The 25841-nt window shown below is 38.4% G+C and overlaps 1 protein-coding gene across 2 annotated transcripts in view; it reads right to left on the reverse strand.

The window, feature by feature from the left end:
* cntln (centlein, centrosomal protein) overlaps positions 1-25841 on the reverse strand; it is a 164139-nt gene that overhangs the window by 47145 nt on the left and 91153 nt on the right. The window contains exons 11-13 of one of the 2 annotated variants that reach the window (XM_065254833.2): positions 24151-24240; positions 13894-14015; positions 8545-8640 (exon numbers count right to left, since the gene is read on the reverse strand). In XM_065254833.2, the coding sequence (XP_065110905.2) occupies positions 8545-8640; positions 13894-14015; positions 24151-24240 (308 nt within the window). The remainder of the gene's footprint in view (positions 1-8544; positions 8641-13893; positions 14016-24150; positions 24241-25841) is intronic. The other variant, XM_065254834.2, reaches the window with a different exon arrangement.

The following is a 25841-nucleotide window of genomic DNA, read 5'->3' on the forward strand; positions in this document are numbered from 1 at the left end:
AACTTCCTTTTTACCATTAAACTGCCTCAACTCTGACACCATCCAAATCTCTCCCCCACTGAGAAGGAGATATAAAAAGAAACTTGCTAATTAAATAGCTCTTAATTCACCAAGAAATCAAAGTGCTAAGTGACAAGCAACATAAAACCCCTGGCTGGGGTGTGAGAATTTCTTTCCACCTAGACAGAAAAGGGATTGGGATGGGATGTGGGGGGATCTAAAGAGACAAGTACTGAATCTAAACCCAATTAAGAACCACCAATTAGCTGTATTTGTTTTAGAGACTAATTAAAAGGTGGAAAAAGAGGCACTTTCAAGTTATTATTAGGACCCAAAAGAAGCCTGCTGAGGATTGGGGTAGGCCCCATTGAGACATCTGCACCTGAAACACACACCTAGTTCCCCTCCCATTTGTTGTAGTGCGGCAGTAGAACTTCCAATCCTTGGCTGAATTGAAGTGGCTTAGCTCATCAGACTTACTGCTCCTCGGTATAAGTACTAGCAATGAACTCTAGGTTATACTCAAACTGTAAAACAAGTTACAGCTCTTTCCGTTTTTTCAATAAACAACATCAAATTAAAAATCATCTCACTTTTCGAATCACTTTCCACAAAAACTTTTTAAATAAACTTTGTTGCACTGCAGAACATTAAAAAAACACAAGGTGGTTTATTAGCATTCCAGCTGTGGAGATCAGCTGTAGGTCTCTTATGACCCTGCCAGCCACTCTATCAAAACAGTTACTACAGCTCCTCCTTTCATGTCAACAGAATAGATTTTTTTTAAGGTGGTGTGAACCTTTGCTTCATCAATCCCCTCTGCTTTCCAGTCCCAGCGTGTTTGTGCGAATACATTATTTGAATAACAGATGTTTATTAAAGCCTTTTAAATGTAATTCTATCAGAAAATGAATCGCCAGTATGTGTGCGCAGAAACATCCTGTTATTATACAAATCCATCTATTCTTCTTTGTGTAATCTCCTTTAAACTGCAATAGTCACACAAAACAGGCTGTTGGGAATTCCCTAGCAATGTGATGTCACATTGATTACGCCCCAACCATAACCGCTCACAGACTTTTTTTATGAGCGCGTAGTTCAATCTTCTGCCGAAAAAACATGTTTTGATGTAGTACAAAGCACATGTGTAAGCGCTCTACCCCCTACTTTGCATACGGGGAGGGGAACAGAAGAGATTTAATGGACAGCGCGTTTTTTTATTGCAGCCAATGGAATGGAAATGGCCATGTTCAACATTGTATAATGAAAGATCTGTGGTGTATTTTAAGATGAAACTTTACAGACACATTCTAGGGATACCAAAGACCATTTTAATATTGCTGCAAACACCTTGGTTAGGGGGCACTTTAATACACGACAATTAACGGCCCCTCTCTAGAGCATCCATGCTAGTTGGACATATTTTGGTATAAATAAAGAACCAAACCAGGGTATCAAAAATGGACAAAGGAAAATAAGTGTAAGAACAAATGAAACTATAGTGAATAGACGTTCGGATGTTCTTTGAATGAAGAACAAAATAAAACATGACTTGGGGACTATTCAAACCAAATGACAAAATACTCAAATACTCAAATTTAAAGGAACAGTATGTAAGAAATGTATATCAATTAATCATAAAATGGGCCTAATATGTCACTAGACATTAAGAAATAATTTTCATTTCAACTATTTATATCACTCACAACAGTGGTCTGGCCAGGATATTGTCATTTAAAAAGTGGAGTTGCAGCCCTCAACTGATGTTAATGTTGTCATTTTGTGTATTGGCCACCAGCTGTGTAATTGCAGTACCAGTTTCAGCCACAAGTTTTGTGATTGCAATGCCAGTTTTGGCCACAATCCTACATACTGTTCCTTTAAACCGAATATCTGCAAACAAAATATGTCAGATTACCGCTTGTCCAGATGGTTGTTCTGTTGTGCCATCGTCCACAGTTACATTGATGCATAATACAAGGATGGTTCGAGGAAGGATCATGGATGGATGAATGCGTGGATACTTATCTATTATAGGCAGATATATAAACAATATCCAATATTTAGTATATAGACATATTTTTATTCAATTATTTGTGTTTGGGTAAGTTGTAATGTTTGCACTCCTGTCACTTTTGATATAATTGTACGTTAATGGTAGGTCCCACGAACAAACTTAAGTTGTGTATGTTGATTGTGTAAGAAAAGATGAATCTAACAAATATTTTTTGAATGAGAGAGAAAAAGCCAAAAAACATTCGTTTGTGGCACAATCTCCCCTATTGCAGTACATCGCCAGATCACAACTTGTTACGTTGACACAATGTATATTTTATTCTGCTACAGTTAAAATGAACAGATGCTAACATTGTCTTGTATGATGTACAACACAACCATACCATTTAACATGACCCTTTAAGATAGTATATTTTCTATAGGATCGGTTAGGTCTGGAGTCAACTAGAAGTCAACCCCTTGTTAGACACTTGACATAAGATTATAAATAGATTTATTGGCATGGTAAAAAGGATCTTTACATTGCCACATTGTTTTTAGATTATTTTTTGGATGTGATTCTGCTTTACTTGTTGTCCTTTTCTCATGACAGGACATGACGTACCAAGCAGCCAGGTTTGAGCTTGGTTTTTCCCAGTATGTATGGTAGTTTTTTCTTTCAATGAATCTGGTAAGTCTTTGTGGTGGTTTGTAAATTGGGTGAAAAGTGTTTCTTAGCTTTACTTAGCAATGTCTTCTATATGTTACATTAATAATCTGTTCACTAGTACAGATTAATCTTAGCCGCTGTATTTTACTATTTTTGTTGTCCTCTCTTATTTCTGTGCTTTCTCAGGTTTAAATTAATCTAAAGTTGCTTTGGGATAATTGAGCATTTTTTAAAAAGCGATAAATAAATAAAATTGAATTTTATTCTATTTTGTTTTATTTAAACCAAGCAGGTGTTTTATTTAAAAATCGGTTTAAAATATGTAAACTGTTGAAGTTTATGTAAACTGTTGATGTTTACAAATGTTATTAATAAACAACAAGTAATTTTATTTTTTGCATTTCTTCCACCTAACTGTACCGAAACTGAACCAAATAGTGACCTAAAAAAAGGGTTATGTACTAAACTGTGAACTAGTAGAAATGTTTAAAAAATATATATTTCTTCCATAAAAAGAATGGCTTTGAAATAAATTACTTGAATTAAATAATAAAGATAAGGCAGTCAGTAAGGTTCAAAAAATAGATATGAACTACTTCTATACTGCTTACAATAAAGTGTGAGTGATACAATGTCACATTTTGCAGATTTTGGGCAAAGTGTGTCTATTTAAATATTACACCAAAACTCCTCAGTGTTTCCGCTATATACATTCAACCGCGGCGGCCCGCCACTCCTAAAACATCCCCGCCACGCCTGCGGTTGTGGATAGAAGGGATACAGCAAACGAAATCTCGTTGGATGAGCACTGTTTTATCCTAATCCTTTAACCAAACCCAACTCTAAACACAAAATTTCACACGATTGTAGGATGTATTTGTATCCAATTTAGCCAGAACCGCTGTTTTCATCCTAATAATCCTACCTCCAAATCTAATCCTTAACTTTTCGGCATTTGCTGTATCCCTTCTAGACAAAACCCACAGCGTCAGCTCGCAAAAAAGCTACCGAAATGTCCGCTCTGCGAGACTGGCTGTCTAGAAATAAATTCCTTTCTGGATTTGCGTTGTTCACTCATTTATAAATAAATCTCCTAAAATATCATAATTTCCTCCATGGGTTTAGCTTCATGCACAAATAGATTTAAATCAACAGAGGATTATTAAGCTACGTTTCTGTTTTGAGAAATAATAATAAAATAAATAAGCCTATACGAAATATGTTGCACTTAAATAATTATTAAATTGACAAAACAAATAAAAAAGTATTTGAGTTTCTGTTCTTTTTTTGTGACGCGCTCTAAAACCAAACCAACAGAAAGCACGTCATGTTTTTAATGATTATAAATTAGCACAAGGTTTTCTCCTTATTGTGAGTTTACACAAATAAAAATACATCATTTGAAGTTTCGAATGTTGTTTTACTTTTATCTTTATGACTATAAATTTAGGGTAATTTAAGCTGCAAGGTCATCACGCATATGATGTTCACCGGCGCATATCTACACCAACACAGCGCAGGGCTGCGAGAAAAGACATTATTAAACTTTTGATTTAACATATTACGAGTTTTTTGGACATTCATTTGGAATCACTGTACTCATATTATCAACTTATCGGGCCATTAGTTATTCAGCATAGACTGCTGAGCGCTCAGCTGTCAGTCAATCGTCTGTGCTTTAGATCGACACTCACAAAGTTTCACATTAAATGATAAGATATTTGTCCAAAAACAAAAGGCTAAATACTGAATACTACTTATATGCGACTGCAAAACATTAATAGTCGAATCTGTTTGTAAGGAAACTTACATTATTCCCGTGGAAAAGAAGAACGTTGGTAATAGAAACTTGAGGCAGACGGTGAGACTGTTTTATCTGTTTTCAGACGAAACAGCAGGGTCGGGGTACCCGCTGGTGAACCGCATAATATTTGATCTAACGGGTGTAATAGGCTATTTGCGTGTCATTTGTGTTGTAGATGCAGGTGTGGACTCAAGAGTAAAATGCGGGTCTAACATCCAAGACCAAAATTCGACTCGTTTTTAAATGTCCCTTGCTTATTTGTGTTTAAGATCTGTCTGAAGACCGGTAAAGGTTTATATTTAACTGCGCGATTTGCGGTGTGACCGGCTCGGGGTCACAGTCTTTATGTCAAATGGTACGGGTGTGAAATAAAATTGCTGCTGATGTCGGATAACTGGTCGGTTGTTCTGTCAATCACAGCGGTGCGGATTATCAAACAGGACTGCATGACTTTGTAACAGCTCTGTACGCTAAACACGAGGACCAACTTGCAATGCACACTACATTAAAACTACAATGAAATATCCAAACTACGTACGTAGCTGTGTAACGTTTTTTTTAAGAAAATACAGTTTAGATCAAACATAGAAAAGCAATATGCTATAAATATAAGGAAAAGTAAATGACAGCGTGAAAATTATAAAAAAATACATGTTAGTTTACTGTAGCCTATATTCTACATTACATTTTTTTTTACATTTATAATCATCATGGGCGCCCCCTGCCGCCACAGCTGAAAAAAATCCTAGAGGAAACACTGCTCCTATAGTTACAGTTGTCTCATTCCATGTTCAAAAGTTTACTATACTATACATTCATTCATACACATACACACACACACACACGCATGCGCGCACACACACAGGTTTAAGCTGAAAGCACCATTAAGTCGAATAACTTCCTGTTACAACCAAAGTATGAAGAAGAGCATCATCAAGGTTGATAAAAGGTATAGGCTACTTTGAAATACACTGTAAATCACTTTGGATAAGAGCATCTGCCGAATGCATAAAATGTATGTTTCCAGTACCTGTTAAATCTATGATGCAAATAAATAATTCAGTTGGGAGAACAAAAGGTGGTCACACCTGGTACTAGCAAGTTTTACCTAATAAAGTGGCACATACAAAACTGTTACTAAAACTAAAATAGGCGGGGCCAGTGAAAATATTGCCAGGGCAAATGTACAAATCTAGATTATTGAACTGACTAGGGCAGCAGAAGAAAACATTTCTGTTGAGCCCTAGAGATCTTAAATTTGCATTCCTAAAATTAGATAACTTTTAAATATACAAAATTAAAATCTGATTAATCTAGCTAAGATGCAGACATTACATTTTCCTATTCTAAAAGACTCAGCTAAAAGAAGCAGCAAAAACATTCAAGCCTTGAATGGCGAGCTGCATATTTTAGGGCATCATTAATCAAACAAATAATTAATGGAGGGGCCAAAGTTGTGCTAGTCTTCAAAACAGACATCAAGCATTTTGACTTTAAACGTTCTTCCATATCTGTCTCTCTGTCTAGGACCCAGGGCAAAAAAACACTCATTACTCCTAATACCTTATAGCAATCAAGATGAAAAGCAAAAAAAAAAAAAAAAAAACACAGCAGCACAAGAAGGGTAAACTTTATTAAACTTCATTAAAGTCAAAGTCTGGGATCATGCCTGTAATGGTCACTCTCAGTGGAGGGCGAGCAGAGTAAATCATCTCAAAGGCTTTTTTCCAGCTTAATGGCTGGGTAATTTATACTTTGATGTCGTTTGAGTGTAGCTATCACTGTCTAAGGGCTGTTTATTTTGTTTATGAGGTCTAAATAATTCCTAGCTCTTTTTACCCATATACCCTAAGCAACAATTAACAAGTGTGGACATCCCGAGCAAAGGCAGATGCATAATGAGGAAGTAAGAGCAAATGGAAAAAGTGCTGGGGGCAGGGGTAGAGATTACGAATGGGGAAGGGGGGTGGGTGTTCACAGTGCAAATGATACAACAGCATATTCAGTCTTGTCTCACTACAAAACAAGATATTTTAATCTTAATGCATCTAGCAGTCAGCTTTATTTGCCCCAGCAATTGACTGAATTGCTCAATTGAAATTGAAATTTCTCTCTGGAGTGCCATTCAAACCTGTTCTTGACAACGGGTCCGTGTCGGCTATACAGACGTTCCTCTCTGTTATTAAACACAAGCATTCATGGATGCCTCTGTTTTCATGCTGTTTTAAATTTGCTAATAACAGTCGGCACATATGTCCCTGGGGTGAAGAAAAATAATCTCTGTCAAAATGTGTATAGATATACTTAGTGATAATCACAGGTTGTGCGTATTTGAATAATCTTTAAAGGCAGCCCTGCCTTAATCATGCTTACAGAATATCTGGAACACTTTCTGCCAAAACAGAGTATATCTAACCTGGGGGGAAATGTAACAATTCTAGGACGGATAGACAACCGTCTCTATTAAGACTCCGTTTAAATGGGTAGAAATTGAAGGAAAGCTTCTGACTGTGAAAGGCACTTGAATGAACAGAGTACGGCCCACTGCTGCTTTGTAAACATCCAGCAGCAGCCTATTCTGACAATTAAGATAGCCTTAAACTACAGGCCGCAATAAGGTAATTAACCATTAGCAGAGCATTGCAACACTTAGGAGTGCAACCTTCACAAGCACAATCATTCTAATATGGTGAGTAAAATGGCAGCTTGCCATTTTCTTCCCGCTGCCACAGCCCATCTTTAATTGTTGGCTATCAACAGTAATTTAGCTTGGCGTCCCACATACAGCTTGATAAAAACGCCCGGCCTAATTACACCTTGCATGTTTTGACCCATTCCTCTCTCTGTGAACAATAAATAAAGCAAGGTTAAGTGCAAACGAACAGAAGTCAGAAAGGAGAAGAAATTAGTAGAACGTATACAGGGTCTGTGCTTCCGCAATCGCACAGACAGTCGGTAATGTTCGTCTCGGGCAAGTGGAGATCAAAGAAACCCTTCTTTCTTCCCCTCCTAAAAGCATGAGTTGGTCCGACCCAAGTTTACTCAGTGCTCGCTGCAATGAGCATGACAGAGATCATGACTAACCCCGAAGGACAGGTGCTGCGTGGCTGGAAAGAGAGCAGCTCCCTCGTACTCCTCGCAGGTCACTTCCAAGCAGTACGTTAGCGCAAGTGCCGCAGCAGAAGGCCCTTAACAGGGAGTGTTGGCTGCTAGCCTGTAATTAGCTTGGACAGCTCAGACTCGAAGAGAGGGAGCAAGGCAGCCAGGCTAGATCATAATGAGCTCAGCTGGGATTAGGAGGACAGGCAATGGGCTAGGTGGGGGCAAGGAAAGAGTGAGCCCTCCTGTAAGAGCGAGCCGGGGGTAGAGATCAAGCAGGGGAGGGCCAGGCCGCACTGGCTGGCAGGGTTAGACCTCTCGGCAAAGGATGGGCCAAATGAGGCCTGGCAAGGAAAGGGCCAAGGTGGCCTAATGAAGCGCGACAACTCCAGCAGACGAGATCAGCAGTAATTAACACACACACACGCACATGGACTGTCATTGAATGTACCCCCAAAAATCTCAAGAGAACAAACCTCAAGGCAGGAATGTCAGTGTATTTAGCTGCTATAAATATCTGTAGAAGTTCCAAGCATCTGTATACGGGTGTTATTTTCAGGGGAAAAGTAAGTCTATTTTTAATTAATTTTCAAGCCAACATGGCCTAACACTTCTCATATCAATGGATCACATACTACAACATAGTTACAGTCAGCCAGAAGTTCAGCCCATGGTGACAATCGTTGTTACTTTATTATGGAAAGTACCAAACCTCATCCTCACTCAAATGTCCAACATGAACTTTGAGGCTTTTAAACATCATGATAATCTTCAACAGCTGTTTTTCCCTAGTTACATACACATTTCCTTTTTGTGTTTCTGCACTCAATGTGGAAAATGCAAATTTGCAGTAGAAGGAAAGCTAATGATCTTGTGTGGAATCCTGCTGGGTGCGAAAAAAAGATTTGGATGAAAAGGACATTGTGATACACTGGCTGACAGCTCAACTGGGCCTGACAAAACGACAGACACTTACTTGTCAGCAAGTAGCTTCTTGTTTTCTTCCTTATAGAACTCCAGTTTCTCCCACAATTCATCGCTGGTCTGTTGTAGTTGCGTTTTTCCTCTCAGCCTGCATGTGTTCACAATGTGCACAATGCGAAGATACAAACAACAGTTAAAATGTGTTTCGTAATAAGCTCCCTACTTTAGTAGTCAGTTGACTTCAAGTGAGTTATCCATTTTTAAGCTGTCCCTTTCTTACAATCATTTAATCATACATTCATTCTTCCTCAAATATTCCCACAATGCTACATACATTAAATACCAGTGAGTATCTCCAAATATTATTATTACAGCATAAGTAGATTTCATGATGCACCTGCATTTCTAAAGAAAATTAAAACGCATGATAATCAAAACTATAATGTATATAATTATATCAAAAGAATATCTGTCTTAAGCTTTAATTCGGCAATGTATTCATAAATATAACTGCCGTTAATAAAGAACCCATTGGTGTCCAAATAATGCTTAGTAGATGTTAAACCCTTGCTAATGCATAAATCTGTGTAAATCTTTGCAATCTTTGAAATGTTTTATTGCTGTGCCTTCTTGATAGTGACATTAATACTGTTTTGTAGTTTGTTTTTTTAAGGTTTTTTTTTTTTAATTATTGCATTAAAAAAAGAATCAACCAAAGAACTTTCAGTTCACAGGCACACAGTACCGTACACGCACAATGCACTAAAAAAAGCCCAACTCAACAACACAAATACTATTTAAACCCTACTCCACAGATGCTTTCCCTTCACAACGTCCTTGAACCTATGGTATAGCACCATGCCTTTGGGTACTGTGGGAGCAGCCCTGCATCATGTGAAAACATTCACCCTCAGAAGCCACTTCTCACCTAACAGCTTAACAAGGAGTAGCCCGGAGATCTTCTGTCTTAATCCATTGTGAAATTTAGTGTTTAAGTTGTGAATGGTCTCCTGAAGGACATAATCGCAAAGCAGAGCTCAGAGAAAAGACAACCTCATTCCCCTCAAGCCTGCTTCACCTTCTCTGCACATCTCGCTTCATTATACGGCAAAGCAGTAAACTGCAATAACTTTTCAGAAAGACAGTGGCTAATTGCTTTGATTCGGCAAATCTGTTTATGAGTGCAACTTTGATCAGTGTGCGGATGTTTTAATAAGTTTTAATTTTATTTAGTTATCCCAACGCTCCCAGTCCGATTTAGAAACATGAAAATTCCTTCTGGAGAAAAGAGTGTGTGTTTTTATGTTTTCCTAATAGTGGTAGAGAAAATCAGGAGTGACGTGTCGAGTTGCACAGGGCTGCGGCATTCTAATGAGATGTTAGTCTGCAGCAGAAAGCCAAAACTCCTGCTGGGGTATACTTTCGCTTGTGCTAATATATATGTAATAATATTAAATGCTCCAATATATTCAGATGGACACATGCCGGACCATCGGTAATAGCTCTTCAGCCTGAAGGTGCTGTTTAAGCTGGTGGCCCTAACTGATTTTCAAAGCATTAGCCTAATTTGCATAATTTATTGCGTAACGAAGGCAAACGCCCGGCACTACCAGCTCTTCCTGTGGCTTTTAAGAAGAATGAATAGTTTGAAAATTCTTGGTGTATGTTACTTTGTGGGCTAGTCCAAACTTTTTAATCCAACTTTTTGGCACACACTATTTCCTCTATTTCCAGGAAAGGCATATAAAGTATATTATAAACACGGCAGGAGGACACAAACTGTTGTCTATGGTGATATGCTCACAATGTGCTATTGTTCTTATTCCGGCAGGCTTTGTGTTGATTGGCTGTCATAATGATGCATTGCAATACATGACAGGGAATCAGTGAGAAAGGTCAGAGGAACTTGTTTAACCGATCACCTCTCTTCCGTGTCTAAGCAGTGAGTGAGAGGTGGCAAAATTTCAGCATCAACAGTCAATAGTTGTGACATCCCCTATCATTATCGATGTGTTTTGGGTTACTAAGTAGGCAGCTGGCCTTAGCAATGGGTGGGTAAATATCAAGCTCTGCAAGGAATATAAATGTCCCAGTAATAACAGACTTGAGAGCTTAATAAAACAAGAACTCTTTGGCAAAGTAAGTGTTGTTTTTCCCTTATCAAAACTAAGAGCAAGTACATTATCAGAGAGTCTTTCTCTTACAATCCAACACACACACACACAGTAGAGGCGAGTAAATTCACCCTCCTTTCACACGGGATCACATTGCTCTGCTGTTTTCTTTAATTAACCCAAAGAGAGCAAAGCTGACAAGGTCAACACTTGCATCCCCTGTGGATACTCAACATACACTTCTATTAGATACGTTTAAAAGGCTTGCGAAAAAGAAAGGGGAAAATGTTAAGGGGGTTGGGGAAATTGTTATGACATTTTGCTGCTTCTTGGGGTTTAGGTTAAAACCAAAGACTCAAAGGAGGAAATCAAAACCTTTTCCTTTAGTCTTTTTTCTCTTTCTTGCTATTCCACCGATATACACAGTAACCTTGGCCTTTTCAGGATAAGGCACTCATCTCCTAAGAAATCTGTGCTGCATTTCATGGAGATTAAAGCAAAAACGAGATGAGAAAACATAAAAATGTGGTGAAAAACAGATCATTTTTAACCTGAGCTGATAGTCGCACACCAGTTCCTAAAGGATTTCTATTGGATAGTATCGGAACGGTACTGCTCATATTTGGGGGGGTTCCATTGTGTACAGTACGTAGTACAAGATACTATTTTTTTCTCTAAGCTAGTCATTTCTCTAAGCTAGTCATACTGATACTAAATGGGATGTGTAAACACTGCAGATCACTGATTGGTCGGAGAGAAAAGACCCTACCAGCGTCATTCTTAAATCCAAAATTAGCTTACCTTCATGCATCGTCAAACAAATTAACCGATGTTGTCATCTGTGTTTTGTTGTACAAGTTCCCAAACTCCGCTTTATCAATGAAAAACGTCTATATGCCGAGAATCAAGAACATCACTCTATTGATATGCTCTACTGCTGCCGTGTTGAGTGTTTGTTTATATCGCGTTTACGATGATGTCACGGCAGTAGAGACAGTGCAACTGTAATGATAAGTCTTTAATCCCACCCACTCTGAACTCCAATGAAAAAGCAAACTGTGCCAAAGTAAAGCGAGCTGTGCCAAGTAGCGTGGTACTGAGTCACATCGTACCACACAATAAAACGCAACTAATGCTATAGACCAGTAGCTCTCAAAATGTGGAGCTCTAACCTAGTGGTACGCGGAGGAATTAGTGAATTTAATGTACATGAGTTCACCAGCCTATTAATTCCGCGTTCCAGGCAACCTGTAACCCTTGTTTTTCCAACCTTCTACCTGTGAAATGCACTGGAACGGCAGTCAAATCCGTTACTTCCCACCCGTGAACTCGTACTAGATCGATGTACTCCCAGTTCTGAGTCGTGGTTTTGAAGTCATGAGTTATTGGTTCAAAAACATTAAATGGTAAACAAACTTGGTTTGCTGTCCTCGAAAGGAGCTCAGACCTACGTTTAAAACTTCACTTAATGTTAAAACTAGGGCTGTCAGCGTTAACGCATGCGATTACTTATTTAATCATCAATGCGTTAAAATCAGTCAGTCAGACCACCAGCACTGCGCCTGGGCTTGATCCGCAGGCACAAGGTTTGTTTTTAGTGCTGTGAGGACCTTGTAACGATGGTCCACGAGAGTCTTTCAAAAGAATACGGAGTAACATTAGGATACTTTGCTCTCACAAAACTTTGTCATCAACAGTATACGCTGCGCATCAAGACAAACACACAAGCACGCGCGTGGATCTGGTTTGCCTGCGTGTGTGAAGCGCGGGGCTCTGAGTTTGACAGATGCTTTGCCAAAACAACTATGCATGTTACAGTATCCACTTTAAATTCAGGGAGCAAAGGTTGCTGTGGAGTTTAGTAATCAATAATAAATATGTATTAAAAGCTCCCACTAATTATTCTATAATTTTGATGTGTCATATTATCACCATTCATGTATGCAGCCAACGAGTTTACTAATAAGGCACAATATTGTTTACAAGAACATAAAATTCCTCATAAATCTAGTTACTAGTTTACTTTCGAAATGCACCACATTGATGTATTTACATTTAAATGCACAAAGTGACTGAATTTGTTTAGTCGGGTGGTTTACTTTGTATCCTATAGTAAATTATGTTTAACAAAAAATGTTTAACATACATATTAGTTTATTCTTACTTTGGCAAATTAACAAGTGGGTGTGATTATCTGAAAATCTGAAAGTACAGGTTTTTAACCTTAAAGTACAATACAGTTTGTATTTAACTTTTGGCACATTTTAATTTAATCATTAATTTAAGTTCTTATTTACTTGTAAGCACAGTGCAGTGTTAGGGGTTGTATACACCAAAACGTTTAAACGCGGCTGAAAATGCCTGGACAACGCCGAAGGCCAGCTGTTTTTCAGCTGAGTGTCAGCTTTCTTCAGCTAAGCGCTTTGGTAGGTCCGATACGTCAGCGGTGAGAGGGTTGGTTGCTGTGCTACTTGTCCCGCCCCTCCTCCACTGTGATTGGACAGCCGCGTGAGAACTGACATTGACGAGCGGAGCTTTTCATTCAAAGTTGAACATTTTTTAACTCTCGGTGCTCAGCCCCGAGCGCGGAAAAACCGCCGAGCGCCGGTTTTCAGCACGGAAAAAACCCGCTAGCTGCTGGCTTATTTGAAAAACGCTGAGCTTCCATTGGAAACAATTGAAAACATGCGCCGGCCGCGGGCGTAAAAGTTTTGGTGTACACAACCCCTTAATGTTCAAACTCTGTAATGGTTGGCTGACAATAATAAATATTTGAATAAGGAATAAAAATAAGAAATCTTCTTATTAGGAATAAAACTTTGTTTTTGAACTGTGTATAGGTCTGAATTAGGCCTACTACACTGCTGGATTTTAACGTTGGTCATAATGGTGGTACTTGGAGGGCCAAATATTTTCCGAGTTGGGACTTGTTGTAAAAAGTTTGAGAACCACTGCTATAGACAAACCACTTGTATGGTTCTATAAAGAACTTTTAACATCTGAAAAACAATGCACAAAAGGTTCTTTGCTGTCGGCCAAGTTCTTTAGACTATAAAAAAGGTACTAAAAAAAATATTTTAAAGACCTGTGATTTAAAGGTTCCTTGGGAAACCAAAAATGATTATTCTATATGTCATCTCTGTGAAAAACCTTTAGCACCATTATTTGTTTAAATGTGTAGCCTGAAAATAACTAATGTTCAAGTGGATGACAACATGTTACATCTATATTTATAGTATTCAATATGCAAACGTGAAATGAAATTTTAAAAGTATAAATGCTCTTACAAGTAGATGGTATTCTCAGCTTCTTTCAGCTGCTTCCTCACTGTCCTGTAGTTGGTCTGAATCACACGCAAACAGTCATGATGTTTGGCATAAGCCCTTTGAAGATCCTCATTCTCTTTGATCTGTAGGTCATATAAGCAGGTGCACACACACACACACACACACACACACACACACACACACACACACACACACACACACACACACACACACACACACACACACACACACACACACACACACACACACACACACACACAAAATTAACAATAAACTCCTTATACACAAAAAAGCCTAATCTTTGTAATCACAGCCATCAGAGGTAAGTATTTAAGTATAAAAATAGGTATTCAGACATAGTTTTCCTTTGGTAGTTCTAACACTAGTTTACAAAATGTCCTTATTACTTTCAATTTATTGTGTCAAAACAATGCAGTGGACAGAAGGCAGGTGGCATTCCAGGCTGCCCACTTCACAGCAGTCTCCCTTACAACTGCTGGAGTGCAAAGTGTTGTGAAGGTTACATTGTACTCCCTTTCCCCTTTGTGTATTAACACAAAAATATGGTAACACTTTCTATGAAGTCTGTATTAATAATGCATTATAAGGGCATTCTTACTGCATTATAATGCAGGCATAATGCCTTTAAATAAACATTAAAACATGTTGTATTGTCTAATAAATTGTCTGTGGTTTTAAATGTGCTATATAAACAAATAAACTAAACTAAATTCAATTCAATTCAATTCAATTTTATTTATATAGCGCTTTTCACAATTGTTAATTGTTGCAAAGCAGCTTTACATGAGTAGATGTAGAGGAGAACATTGAAAATCAATACATAGTATAAGAAGTAGAATATAGCGGCTAAGGATAAAAACCGTGTAAGCGAGCATATTAATAATGTAACGTATACAGTAAAGTGCTAAGTTAAGCCAAAGTTGGCTGACTCTCCCTGGGACTAAAAAACCCCCTAGGAGAAAACCCAATGGGAAAAAATCCTAGAAGGACAAAAAACCCTAGGGAGAAATTAATATTTATATTTATATAATATACATGGTAGGGATAGGAATCGGGTAAGCGGATTAAACTGGTTCAGCCGGTGGCCGTTGGTCGCGCATCGGTTGGCCATCACGTTGAAGGACAGCCAGTAGATCAGTGGTGCGATGACCTTCACAGCAACAGGAACTGGGTCTGTTTGTGTCATTGTCCTCGGAGTCGAGGACGAGACAGGGAGACAAAAACAGAATTCTATTAGCGTAGGGGCCGTTCGCATGTAATGCAAGTGTCATACATTATAGTGGTTTAATTCAGCTCGGTTCCAGACAGGCTAACTATTTCGGCAAGAGTAAATTACCCATATGAGGTATGTGAGTGCTTTGTTCTAGACAAAATAACTACTGCGGGAAAAGTACATTTACTGGACATTCTATGTGAATGCTTTGTTAAAGAAGAATGTCTTAAGTTTAGATTTAAATTGCTAAACTAAACTAAACCAATGAATGACCATAACAACAGTAACAATAATTGCCGTTTTTGCGGTTATAAAGAGTATGATTTGTAATACATGATGAACTTCACATCTGTGAAGTCTACACTGTGACATGAGCAATTTAAAACCCAAGTGCAGCCCTATTTAAAAAAGACATAAACATAAAGGGCTGGGCCGAAACCACTTTTCAGGTCTGATACCGATGTCGATACCACAACCTTGAGTATCTATCGATACCGATCCAATACCATCTCTATCGCTCTTTTAATCAATTAGTTATCTCGTCATTTAAGAGAAAACATTTGCATGAAAAAAAAACAAGTTCCTGATGAATTTTTATGTTAATCTGTAATACCGCGGTTATCCACTAGATGGCAGGCAACTTGCCCATGTTATAAAAACTGAAGCAAAAAATTGTTTACCAATTTTACATTTTTTATGGTTTTTGCTAAAAAAATATATTTTTTTCGGAATAATACCCATATTTAAAATTTTATAAGCAGAGATTTTTTTTAGATAGGATGAAATGTTTTTCCTGTTTTTTTTTTGTTTGTTTGTTTGTTTGAAAGCAGAGGGTCTGTTCTTTCATTTGAAATATTTGCATGTTTATATATTTTTTGAAGAAAAATTTCCTTAAAAATTTTGTGAAACTTATGTGAAAATCACAAAAAAAAAAATGCTGGCAGGCAACTTAAAAAAAAAATAAAAAGGCAGGCGGGGAATGAGTTAAGATTTGTAGAAAGTAAGTTCAAATAAAATTAATTTGCAGTGTGACTGTGAATGTATTGTTCCTAGGGCTGTCACTTTTGGGAAAAATCAAATTCTAACGGATATCGAATATCATGCAATGTATCTGAATGTGTTTGAACATCTAGGTGCCCCGGCGCGCATAAAAAAACCCCACCGTAATGGAAATTCAATCACAAATGTGACCCGTCACAGAAAATGAGAAACAAAGGTTTTTTTTCCAAAATTTGTGATTTTCGTTTTATTGCAGAATCTGTTAGTTGAGATCACGAAGAAGCCTCTCCATGTTTAAGATAGCAGTTTTTGTACATTTAAAAGCGTACATTTTGCGGTTGAAATTGGCTTGTTTTTCTGGAGATTCTAGTGTGCAGCGTCATTGTCTGTGTGTATATTTACATACTGTATAAGCTTGTGTTTTCGCATCCGCCCCCAATAATATCATTAATGACTCACACATATGTCGTTCTAAACTCAGAAGACCTCCGTTCATCTTCGGAACACAGTTTAAGATGTTTAAACGTTAGATTTAGTCCGAGAGCTTTGTGTCTCCTCCATTGAAAATCTATGTACGGTTTCCATGTCCAGAAAGGTAATAAAAATATCATCAAAGTAGTCCATGTGACATCAGTGGGTCAGCTTGAATGTGTTGAAACATAGTAAATACATTTTGTTTCGAAAATAGCAAGAATTACGACTTTATTCAGCATTGTCTTCTCTTCCGGCTCTGAACCGCGTGAAGCCACGTGACTGTAGTGACGCGGCTGACCTGTCCTTCAGACATGTTTGCTAAGTTTTTTTTTCAAATGTAAAAATTGTACGTCATTTGTCAGTTCTTGCAGCACTGTTTGGATTATCTATTATATTACCGCCCTATTTTAAATACAAACTTTGAAGGCGGGTTCATGTGTTTAACGGAGTGTAATCAGGGTTTCCCGCAGAAAATTTGTTAGTTAGGGTGGTAGGGTTGTGCAGGTGGGCGGGCCGGGGGCGTGGCAATCAAAGGGGCGGGGCGACGCGTCAAGATGAAAATATTTTATTTAAAACACTCAAATAAAACTCAATTTTGAAGAAACTATGACAGAAAATGAACACATTCTAGATTATTAATGAATTAAATGTTTTATCAACAGGCTAGTTATCCTCCAGACAGTGACGGACCATGTCTTTCTCTCATTTCGGCCATGTGGCGTGGAATTTTTTTTGGACGACCTAGTTAAGGTGGTAGGGCATCCCAGCTTAGGTGGGCTGCCCGAACTGAAAAGTGCTGTGGGAAACCCTGGTAATCTGATAAACCCTTACATATTACGATGTAAATAGTCCTCAGATTGTATATTATATTCTATTACCATACGGTCATGCGAAATCTGATGTAAACAATAGACTATATATCTATTTTTCACGGATAATAGCATTTGTGGACAAAAAGATCATTGGATGATTCACACATCTGAAACAGACTGGATTCGACTTGTTATCCCCACAAAGGTAAAAAGCTCTGTTTATTTTTCATACAGACTTCTTTCACAAAATACTACATATGATGCTAGAACATCTGTATCTCAAAACGGCTTTACAGGGGTATGGCTTAGCTAAATGAGATGTAAATGAGCCCTATTGTCTCTCCAGGCCGGGAAAAGTGTTAACTCTTCTTTCTCAAAATTCTCTTTCTTGAAGAAATTATTTCTTATCAGATTATTTGTTTATTTATGTTACACATCTTTGGAAAGCTTAGAAACTGCACTTTCAGAATCTGTGAATAACTCAAAATGCCCCAGACTGTGTCCGACTTGTGTCACTACTTTCCGTGACTGGTCACAAATGTATTAACACTGACAGTCATAAACAGGACTGTCTGGATTACTTTTTTTTACTTAATCTTAGAAACAGCAGGTTATCAACCTATGAATAACAACTTATATATGAAAAAAAAGATTTAGAACAGGTACAAACAGTAACGTGACAACTCAAATAGCAGCCGGAGTAAGTCAAGCCCAAACTGAATCCGCACCCGCAGATTTCGGCGGAAAACTCAGCGGAATTCCGCGGATTTAATGCCCGTCATTGACAAGCACACATATCCCACGCTTAAGCGTGTTTGTGAGAAGTAATCTCATTGACAACAAGCACACATACATAGCCTATCCCGCGCGTTTGTGAGCCGTCATTGACAAGTACATTAACCCTGCGTGTGCTGTTTGCTTGACCGTTTTTCATGATAGAGAGCACAAAACATTTGATATTTGAGATGAAATTAAACTTAAGCAGATCTCACTTGACTCTGTCATCTATGTGATGCGCGACAGTCAGCACATGATCATTTCAAATCCGTTTACAAGACAAATGCTGTTGTTGTTTAATATAAGGTTTAAATTGCGTTGTAAAAATAATACAGTTATCTTCATACATGCTAATTTCATAATGCGAACGCATTAACACAAGCTTTTTATTCTGCTATAATATTTAACACTAGGCTAAAAAACAATAAAATGTCATTTTATATACAAACTATAATTCTTTATTGACATGCACATTAGGTTCATGTTGGTCCAATTTGATTCCCTCTCTTGCGCACAGTTGCCGTCATCGGTCTCAGCTCTCAGCCTCCTTCCTATTACGAGGTGTCACTGTAAAAAATGCGCTACACATGACATTTTAAAAACCGGAGGGTTAATTTATAGTTCGAATACGGATATTTCACGTCATGTTCGAATGCATATTCGAATATCGAATAAAAAGTGACAGCCCTAATTGTTCCCTTGTAATTTTTCAATGTACAACGTTTTATAACCACAACATAATATCTTTTAACAGTTAACAATGAGACCTAGCCTTTGTTATTCTGCGTTTACACCAGCCGCGGTAGAGGCGGCAAGCACGGGTAATTTACAGGTTAAGTCAATGCAAAGACGCGATTACACGCAGATTATTATCCTACGTCGCAGAATTAAGCGTTTCCTGAAAAATCTGAACTTCGTCAGATTTCTGTGCCACGTTAACTATTAATTACGTTAATTATTATTTATGATATATGTGGAGATAAATAAAACTTTGCAAATCTGCTGATTTAATCCTTTCATGTCCTGACCACCAGGCTAGAGAGTTTTAAACATCCTTAATCCTTATCCGATCATAACGAATCACACGATCATTTTATACACAGAAGCAGCGGTCGGCAGCTGCAGCGGACTCGAATCCGACCGCACATACTGCAATAAACAGGCGTTCGGCTGCTTTTTACATCAAAGGACGACCGCTCACTGATCCCCCTATTTTTATAAATCCTGGACATGGTTGGACCTGCCGAACGGGTTGAGCACTTTTATATTTGTTGAGCAGAGAGGCTGCACAGTTTGACCAGCGGGGTGCGGGAACCGGCCGCACACACCAACAGACCGTGTTGCTAATATAACTCCCAATGTATAACTATTATCAGAACGGCCCACCGGGAAAGTCCCGACTCTCCCGATTGACACTCCGCTACTGGCTGTAGGGAAGTGTGTGTGTTTTGATCGGTGTTCGAGGCGCTTACCCCGCGACCAGATGTGCCCTGCCTCACTCAGCTTCCACGATTTAAGTCATGGTGCCTAAATCCATTTGTGCTGAAGATTGCATACACCCATTTCAGCAGGATTATCGTCCCCCTCAAACCAGCACGCACGAGTATGTTAATTATTTGTTTACTTTCTACACAAAGTTATGCTAACGTTATGCTATCTGGCTGTCTGCCTATCTCTCTATACTAGCCTATCTGTCTGTCTGTCTAGTCTATCTATATCTATGTATTTATCTATAATTTTCATTGACATAATTTGAATATTGTACTATACTCGTCTCTCTAGTCCAGTGGTCTCAAACTCCCGGCCCGCGGGCCATTTGCAGCCCGCCCTCCCAATCTCTGCGGCCCGCGGCACCTTTAAACAATATAACATAATCTGGCCCGCAGAAAGATTTTTATTCACTTTGTTTCATATTAATTTCATTTTTAATTGAAACTTTTAAGGGTTCGTTCACATGTCGCGTCTAACAACGCGTGTTAAAACGAGTAAAGGCGTTTCTTACTTTCTAAAGTGCTCGGAGCGGAAGTTGCGCTCTGTGGCGTGACGTCACGCGTTGCTACGCAGCCATGAGCCGCGCGCGCTCTGTGATTGCGAGGATAACGGAATGCGTGATCGGACTTTAATTCCTCATCTGAACCTCGCGTCAATCATATCATTGTCACCATGTGATCAGTTAATCTGGTCGGGACTTTGTAGTGTTTGTCCAGAGAAGATTTGTTACTTCCGGGTGAATATCAGCTGTTACTCAGAGAAGAGCTGCGGTGGGGCTCACATCTTCTAATGGAGACACCGCATAATATGAGGCAGAGCCGTAGATGTAATGCAACACATAAACTACAGATAAGAAAAATTGCCATCAAAGTGCCCAGGTTAAAAGAGGAAAGATGAGGAGAAACATAAAGAGGATAAAAGTATGTATACTGATATATATTATGAAGTATAATATATAATTATGTAGCTTGCTATGCAATTACACCTAGCAGTATTATAACTTTTTTCTGTTTAACTAGCTTATGTAACATTGACTACTCATTTAGAAGTTTTAGGATCACTTTCACTTGTTCATATTTTTCCACATATAATAGCAAATTCATTAAAACTGTGGAATAACAAAGATGGAACATAATAAAGTCAATACTATGACTGTAAACAATCCAAAATAAATCAAAACACAAATACTTACTGATGGTAATTTTTTATAATAGTTTATAAATGTATACAGAAATGTTATTTGTTAGTTTAGTGCAAGGTTTTAATAAGCCTTATTTATTAAAGAGAAGGTTAAGAAATTATTTACTTAAATAACATAATGTATATTTAAAAGCTAAAAACCACTGCTTTTATTATACATTACATAATAGAATTTTAACAGTCAATTTACAGAAATATTGTACTTTTTTAACATTAAAATAGTTCTGCGGCCCTGCGATTAAATGTCAATCTCAGAAATGGCCCCAAGCCAATTTGAGTTTGAGACCCCTGCTCTAGTCACTCTCAATGCTCTTAAGGCAAATTCTCTCCCCAACGTGACGTAATGCAGTGCGTTGAGGGGGAAAGGAGAATCCTTGCACATCACTGCACTTTTTCGTATTGTATTCCGTTTTGTGATACCCAACAACATAAAATACAATGGATAATAGTTTAAATGTTTATTATCAACAAGCAAATTGCCCAAATTGGTGGAAAATTTACCTTACAACACGCCCTTTAAATTATGCAAACTGCATGTTTTAGAATACAAAGAGTTCCACTTGAAAAAAAAGGTGGGTCATCAGATCACAATTTGGATAGATAAAAAAGGACATACTTTAATTTGAGTGTCCAGCTTGCAAGGCAGAAGGCACTAGGTATTTTATGCTCATAATACAATAAATAAATATCTAGACAAATTGTTGAACTCTAAAAAAGAATGTAGAATACTTCTTGAAAGTCTACTGTTTACTGACGCAAGTAAAGGAGATTAAAATTATGTTTAAAAAGTGTCTGTTCTGTACATTCATAAGGAGGTGAGCCTGTTAGGTCACAATAGTGTATCCTTTAACTTTTGCCACAGGGCACAATAACAAAAACCTCCTGGTTTCAGGCTTACAGCAATTAGAAGACATAACCAAAACCCCCCACAACATCATTCTGCTCCTGTGCAAACCTTCCTATCAAACTACCCTCAGTGGCGTGTTCTAGATTGTTAAGGACCTTCTGCATCGAGCCTGACTATCCTGACTCCTCAGGGCTTTAGATTTTCCTGCTGGTGAAACTAAATTTCGTTAGAAGTCGCACCAGTGTGACTACAAAATTGCCCACTATATTTGATTATGTACTGCCATTTTCTGATGCATATGGGAAACTCCAAAGCCAAACACTTAGCTTACACTTTGTCTCATAAGTGAGACAAAACAGCACTACCTGACTAAACAGCACAGTGAAAGCAAATTATCTGTGCGACCAAAAAGACTGCACAGATAAGAGTGTATCTCTAAACAGGACTTAACTGGGCGATATAAACCAACCTGAAAAGCGCTATGTGAACCAGTAAAACAAGCGTGGTGCAGCTTATTTGAATTAGACACCGAATATTCCCTTACAAACCTCTGTGGGAAGCCCACATACCAAGTCATGTGGGCTTCCTACAGAGGTTTGTAACAGAGTATAAGCTAGCTCAAATCATATAAACAGTCCCAACATTCTACACAGAACTGAGGAAAAAGGAAAAAATATTTTACAAACATAAATTAGAGGGCTTTTCAATCCACCCTTAGAAAGATTTAGAACCATTTCTTGTGCTATCACTACAGTACATGTATCTATTATTCACCATATGTTATTCACTCTAGTATATCAGTAGCAATTGTGTTCAATGTCTCAATGTTTTGTGTGTCAGTAAAATGTATTACCTACGTGTCATTCGTAATCAACAAGAATAATTTTTTTTTTCAATTTATCTAATTTTATTTTACTGAAAGACTCTCTTGAATGATACTTTTTGAATTATACTTTTTGGAGATCTCCTGTCATTACGCTTCCTGGTATAAAAGTACCGATAAGCGTTTCTACGCCAACCTGGCACTTGTAGCATTACTGCGACCTGACATTTTGCCCCTTCATCCAATTGGAAAAAGCTGACTTCTCTAACCACTTAAACCCCCCAGCAGGAGGAACGCCTCAGTGAGATGTGTCGCTCCCCAAATGTCCATAAATATTGGTCTTTGCTTCATAGCTATTTGAAGACAAAAATGAGGGGGGTCTCCAAAAAAGATTACATGGGACTTTTCAGGGGTGAACATATAGATTTTCCTGACAAGACAGCCCTCTATTATTCTGACCTTAGCCAAGCCGAACTCTACCAGAGACAGCAAGCGCACCTTTCAGCTTGAGTGGCCAGGGCCAGGAGACTTGACGAAAGGCTTTCTGAAAGGGAGGAAAGCTTGTTTACTGCTGCTATGACACGGCAGCCCTGCTGGGCGGGAAATGCAGGGCCCTGAACCCTGTTATTATTAACAAGGACAAAGAGAACAAGCCAGCCCCAGTCTGCCTGCCAATGTGACAAGTATGGATTTACTGCTCAAAATTCACAAGAGGACATTCGGCCTTCAAAACCAAACTGAAAAAGAAAGACAGAGAATATGAGACAGTGGAGCAAAACAAAACAGAGTGCTAATGAAGGGCTGCTTAGATTGAGTGCTTGACGTTTCATGTCTGAGTGACACTGTGGAATAAGGGGGCCGTTTATAGCATCTGCACACACATCCACCTGGGCATCAAAATCAATACAAGCCAACACAACCTCCTTACTTCTGCAGAGGATGGACCTCGCGCCGTTAAAACCAGCAACTGCCACGGAGTCTCACAAACTTAAGTGTTGACAGACAAAAGTATAGACTAGATTAGTTTACTTGAGATTTAAAGCGAAGGAGAAAGGAGCTGTGAGCAGAAAAGAGAGAGAGGCATGAAAAGTCAAAAGAGAGACATGGATGATTGGTTAGCAAAGACCACGAGTTCTTCAGCAGTCTTCCCTCCCGCTGCCTCATTGCCTCTGCAGACATTGCATGTGTGTGCGCAAATGGATGATGAAGTACCAAGGTCAGGTAGAGGGCAGTGGTCATAGGACAGCAGCAGTCTCCACCTGGCATGAGCTTCTTCATGTCTAAACTTTGCCAGGCTACAACCGAGACACACACCCACACCCACACACGTATGCAAATACACACGCAATTATTCACCCATAAGCTGAAAGGCTGCCAGTGTATGAGACCTTGCATGTGCTGCTTCTACAGGACATTAACTCTACTCTGCTGTAATTGTATTTGGTAATAATAGAGCCATCAGGCACAAGGGTGGAAAGTTCTCTCATTCTCTCAGGGGAGGCTAGAAATGTCGCTAAAATGTTCACACGAGGATATAAATCTCCTAAGAGGTCATCAAAGAGATTCAGAAAGGCAGAATAAAGGAAGTATTAGTGTTCACCTTAAGCGCAAGTAAATCCTGCAGTCGCTGAATCTTATGCTCTTCTCTGCCTGTTCCATCAGTGCCACTTGGAGATGAGGATCTGGAGTGCTGACAAACACAAAAGGACATCAAGATAATCAATAGAAGTGAGCTGGCTTCTTTTATTGACATTACTGGCAAGTCTGCAAGTCTTTAAAAGCAAAACAATGAGTGATAGGCTCTCGCATACAAACCCGCAAACCACGGCACACACGCTTTCGGTAATCTAACAGGGGCCACGGGGATGAATTGCGAGTAAGAGTGCTCACGGCATGCAGCTGAAGGGTTCTCTGTGCAGGGACCTAATGAGCATGTTCATTTACATTGTTTCTTTGACAATAATGATGTCCCATTAGGGGAGACTAAAGGGTTATAGAGTGAGAAACGCGCCAGGCCTCATTACCAAAGGTGGGGTGGGAGGCGCCTTTAATTGCTCTATCAGGGCTTGGAGTTACACTTGATAAGACAACAGAAGCAGGCTTTGGGGAGAGAGAGAGAAAGTGTGCTCTCTCTGAAGTACATAAGAGCCAGTGGAGAAAAGTGTGAGACAAGAATGGGAAATCTGCTCTATTCTGTAAATAAAGGTCATAAGGTGAATCAAGTGTGGAAAAAGTAAAACTATAACATGGCTGAGCAGATAAAAAAATAATTATTCTGAGACTTAAAAATATTATTTAACGCATTGCTTTATAGTTAAATGCTGAATGAATTCAAATTAAATGCCCCTTGCTTTTTGCTTTTAGTCCAATTCTACATACTGAAGTGTACAAAGTCATTAGCAACATACTGTAGCTGACCTTTCCTCTGTCCCAAAACTTGACTAAACATTCCCAGGAACAATGGTGTCCTACACATCAAAGACCTAAACTCTGCAAGGATTAGCAAGAGTGAATTGGAAGCTTACAAACAAAAAGAAAATCAATAATGTCTAAATACAGAGAACAAAAGAAAGTTTCAGCTGTCATAAAAATAGTGGCAAAATAAGTCCACTAAATGGGAATGAAGTGAACAAAATTGATTGAGCGATTTCAGAATATGACTTCTATACCATACGTTAGAGACATAAACCATACACCTATGTGGCTGGATCATACTGTGAAACTGTAAAGTTCTTTTTTTACTGTTTGTCACATTTGACATGTTCACAGTATTAGCAGATAATAAAGAAACAAAACTGCTTGTCATGTTTATTTACTATTATGTATTTATTATATTTAATTAAAATATTTGTTATATTTAAAATAAAGGTTACTGTCTATCACATTAATTTAAATTCATTCATTTATTTTTTTAAAGTATACATTGGTGGTGTTTCATTATCGAACAAATGTAGGGAATGAAGTTGTTTACTCTAGTTACGGACCACCACAAAATGGCAGACGCCCTCCGGAGAAAACCCTCCTTTTATGCAGGTGACTGTCAGACCAGACATAACTAAATTTATATATTGGAAATCTCTGCCGCAACCTGAAAATATGTCTATATACTGTAAGTAGGCATTGGTTTGTGTCCTCACAAGTAATGCAAGCACTACTTGATCTTTAAAAAACATTCTATGGCATGATAAATAAAATAACAAAAAAATCACACTGATAAGGCATTACTGTATGTCTAGTTTCCGGTCAAGCACGCATTTTGTAGTGAGGGTTTGGGATAGAGACACAAAATCA

The sequence above is a fragment of the Paramisgurnus dabryanus genome, chromosome 4 (assembly GCF_030506205.2).
Source record: "Paramisgurnus dabryanus chromosome 4, PD_genome_1.1, whole genome shotgun sequence".
NCBI classification, from domain to species: Eukaryota; Metazoa; Chordata; class Actinopteri; order Cypriniformes; family Cobitidae; genus Paramisgurnus; species Paramisgurnus dabryanus.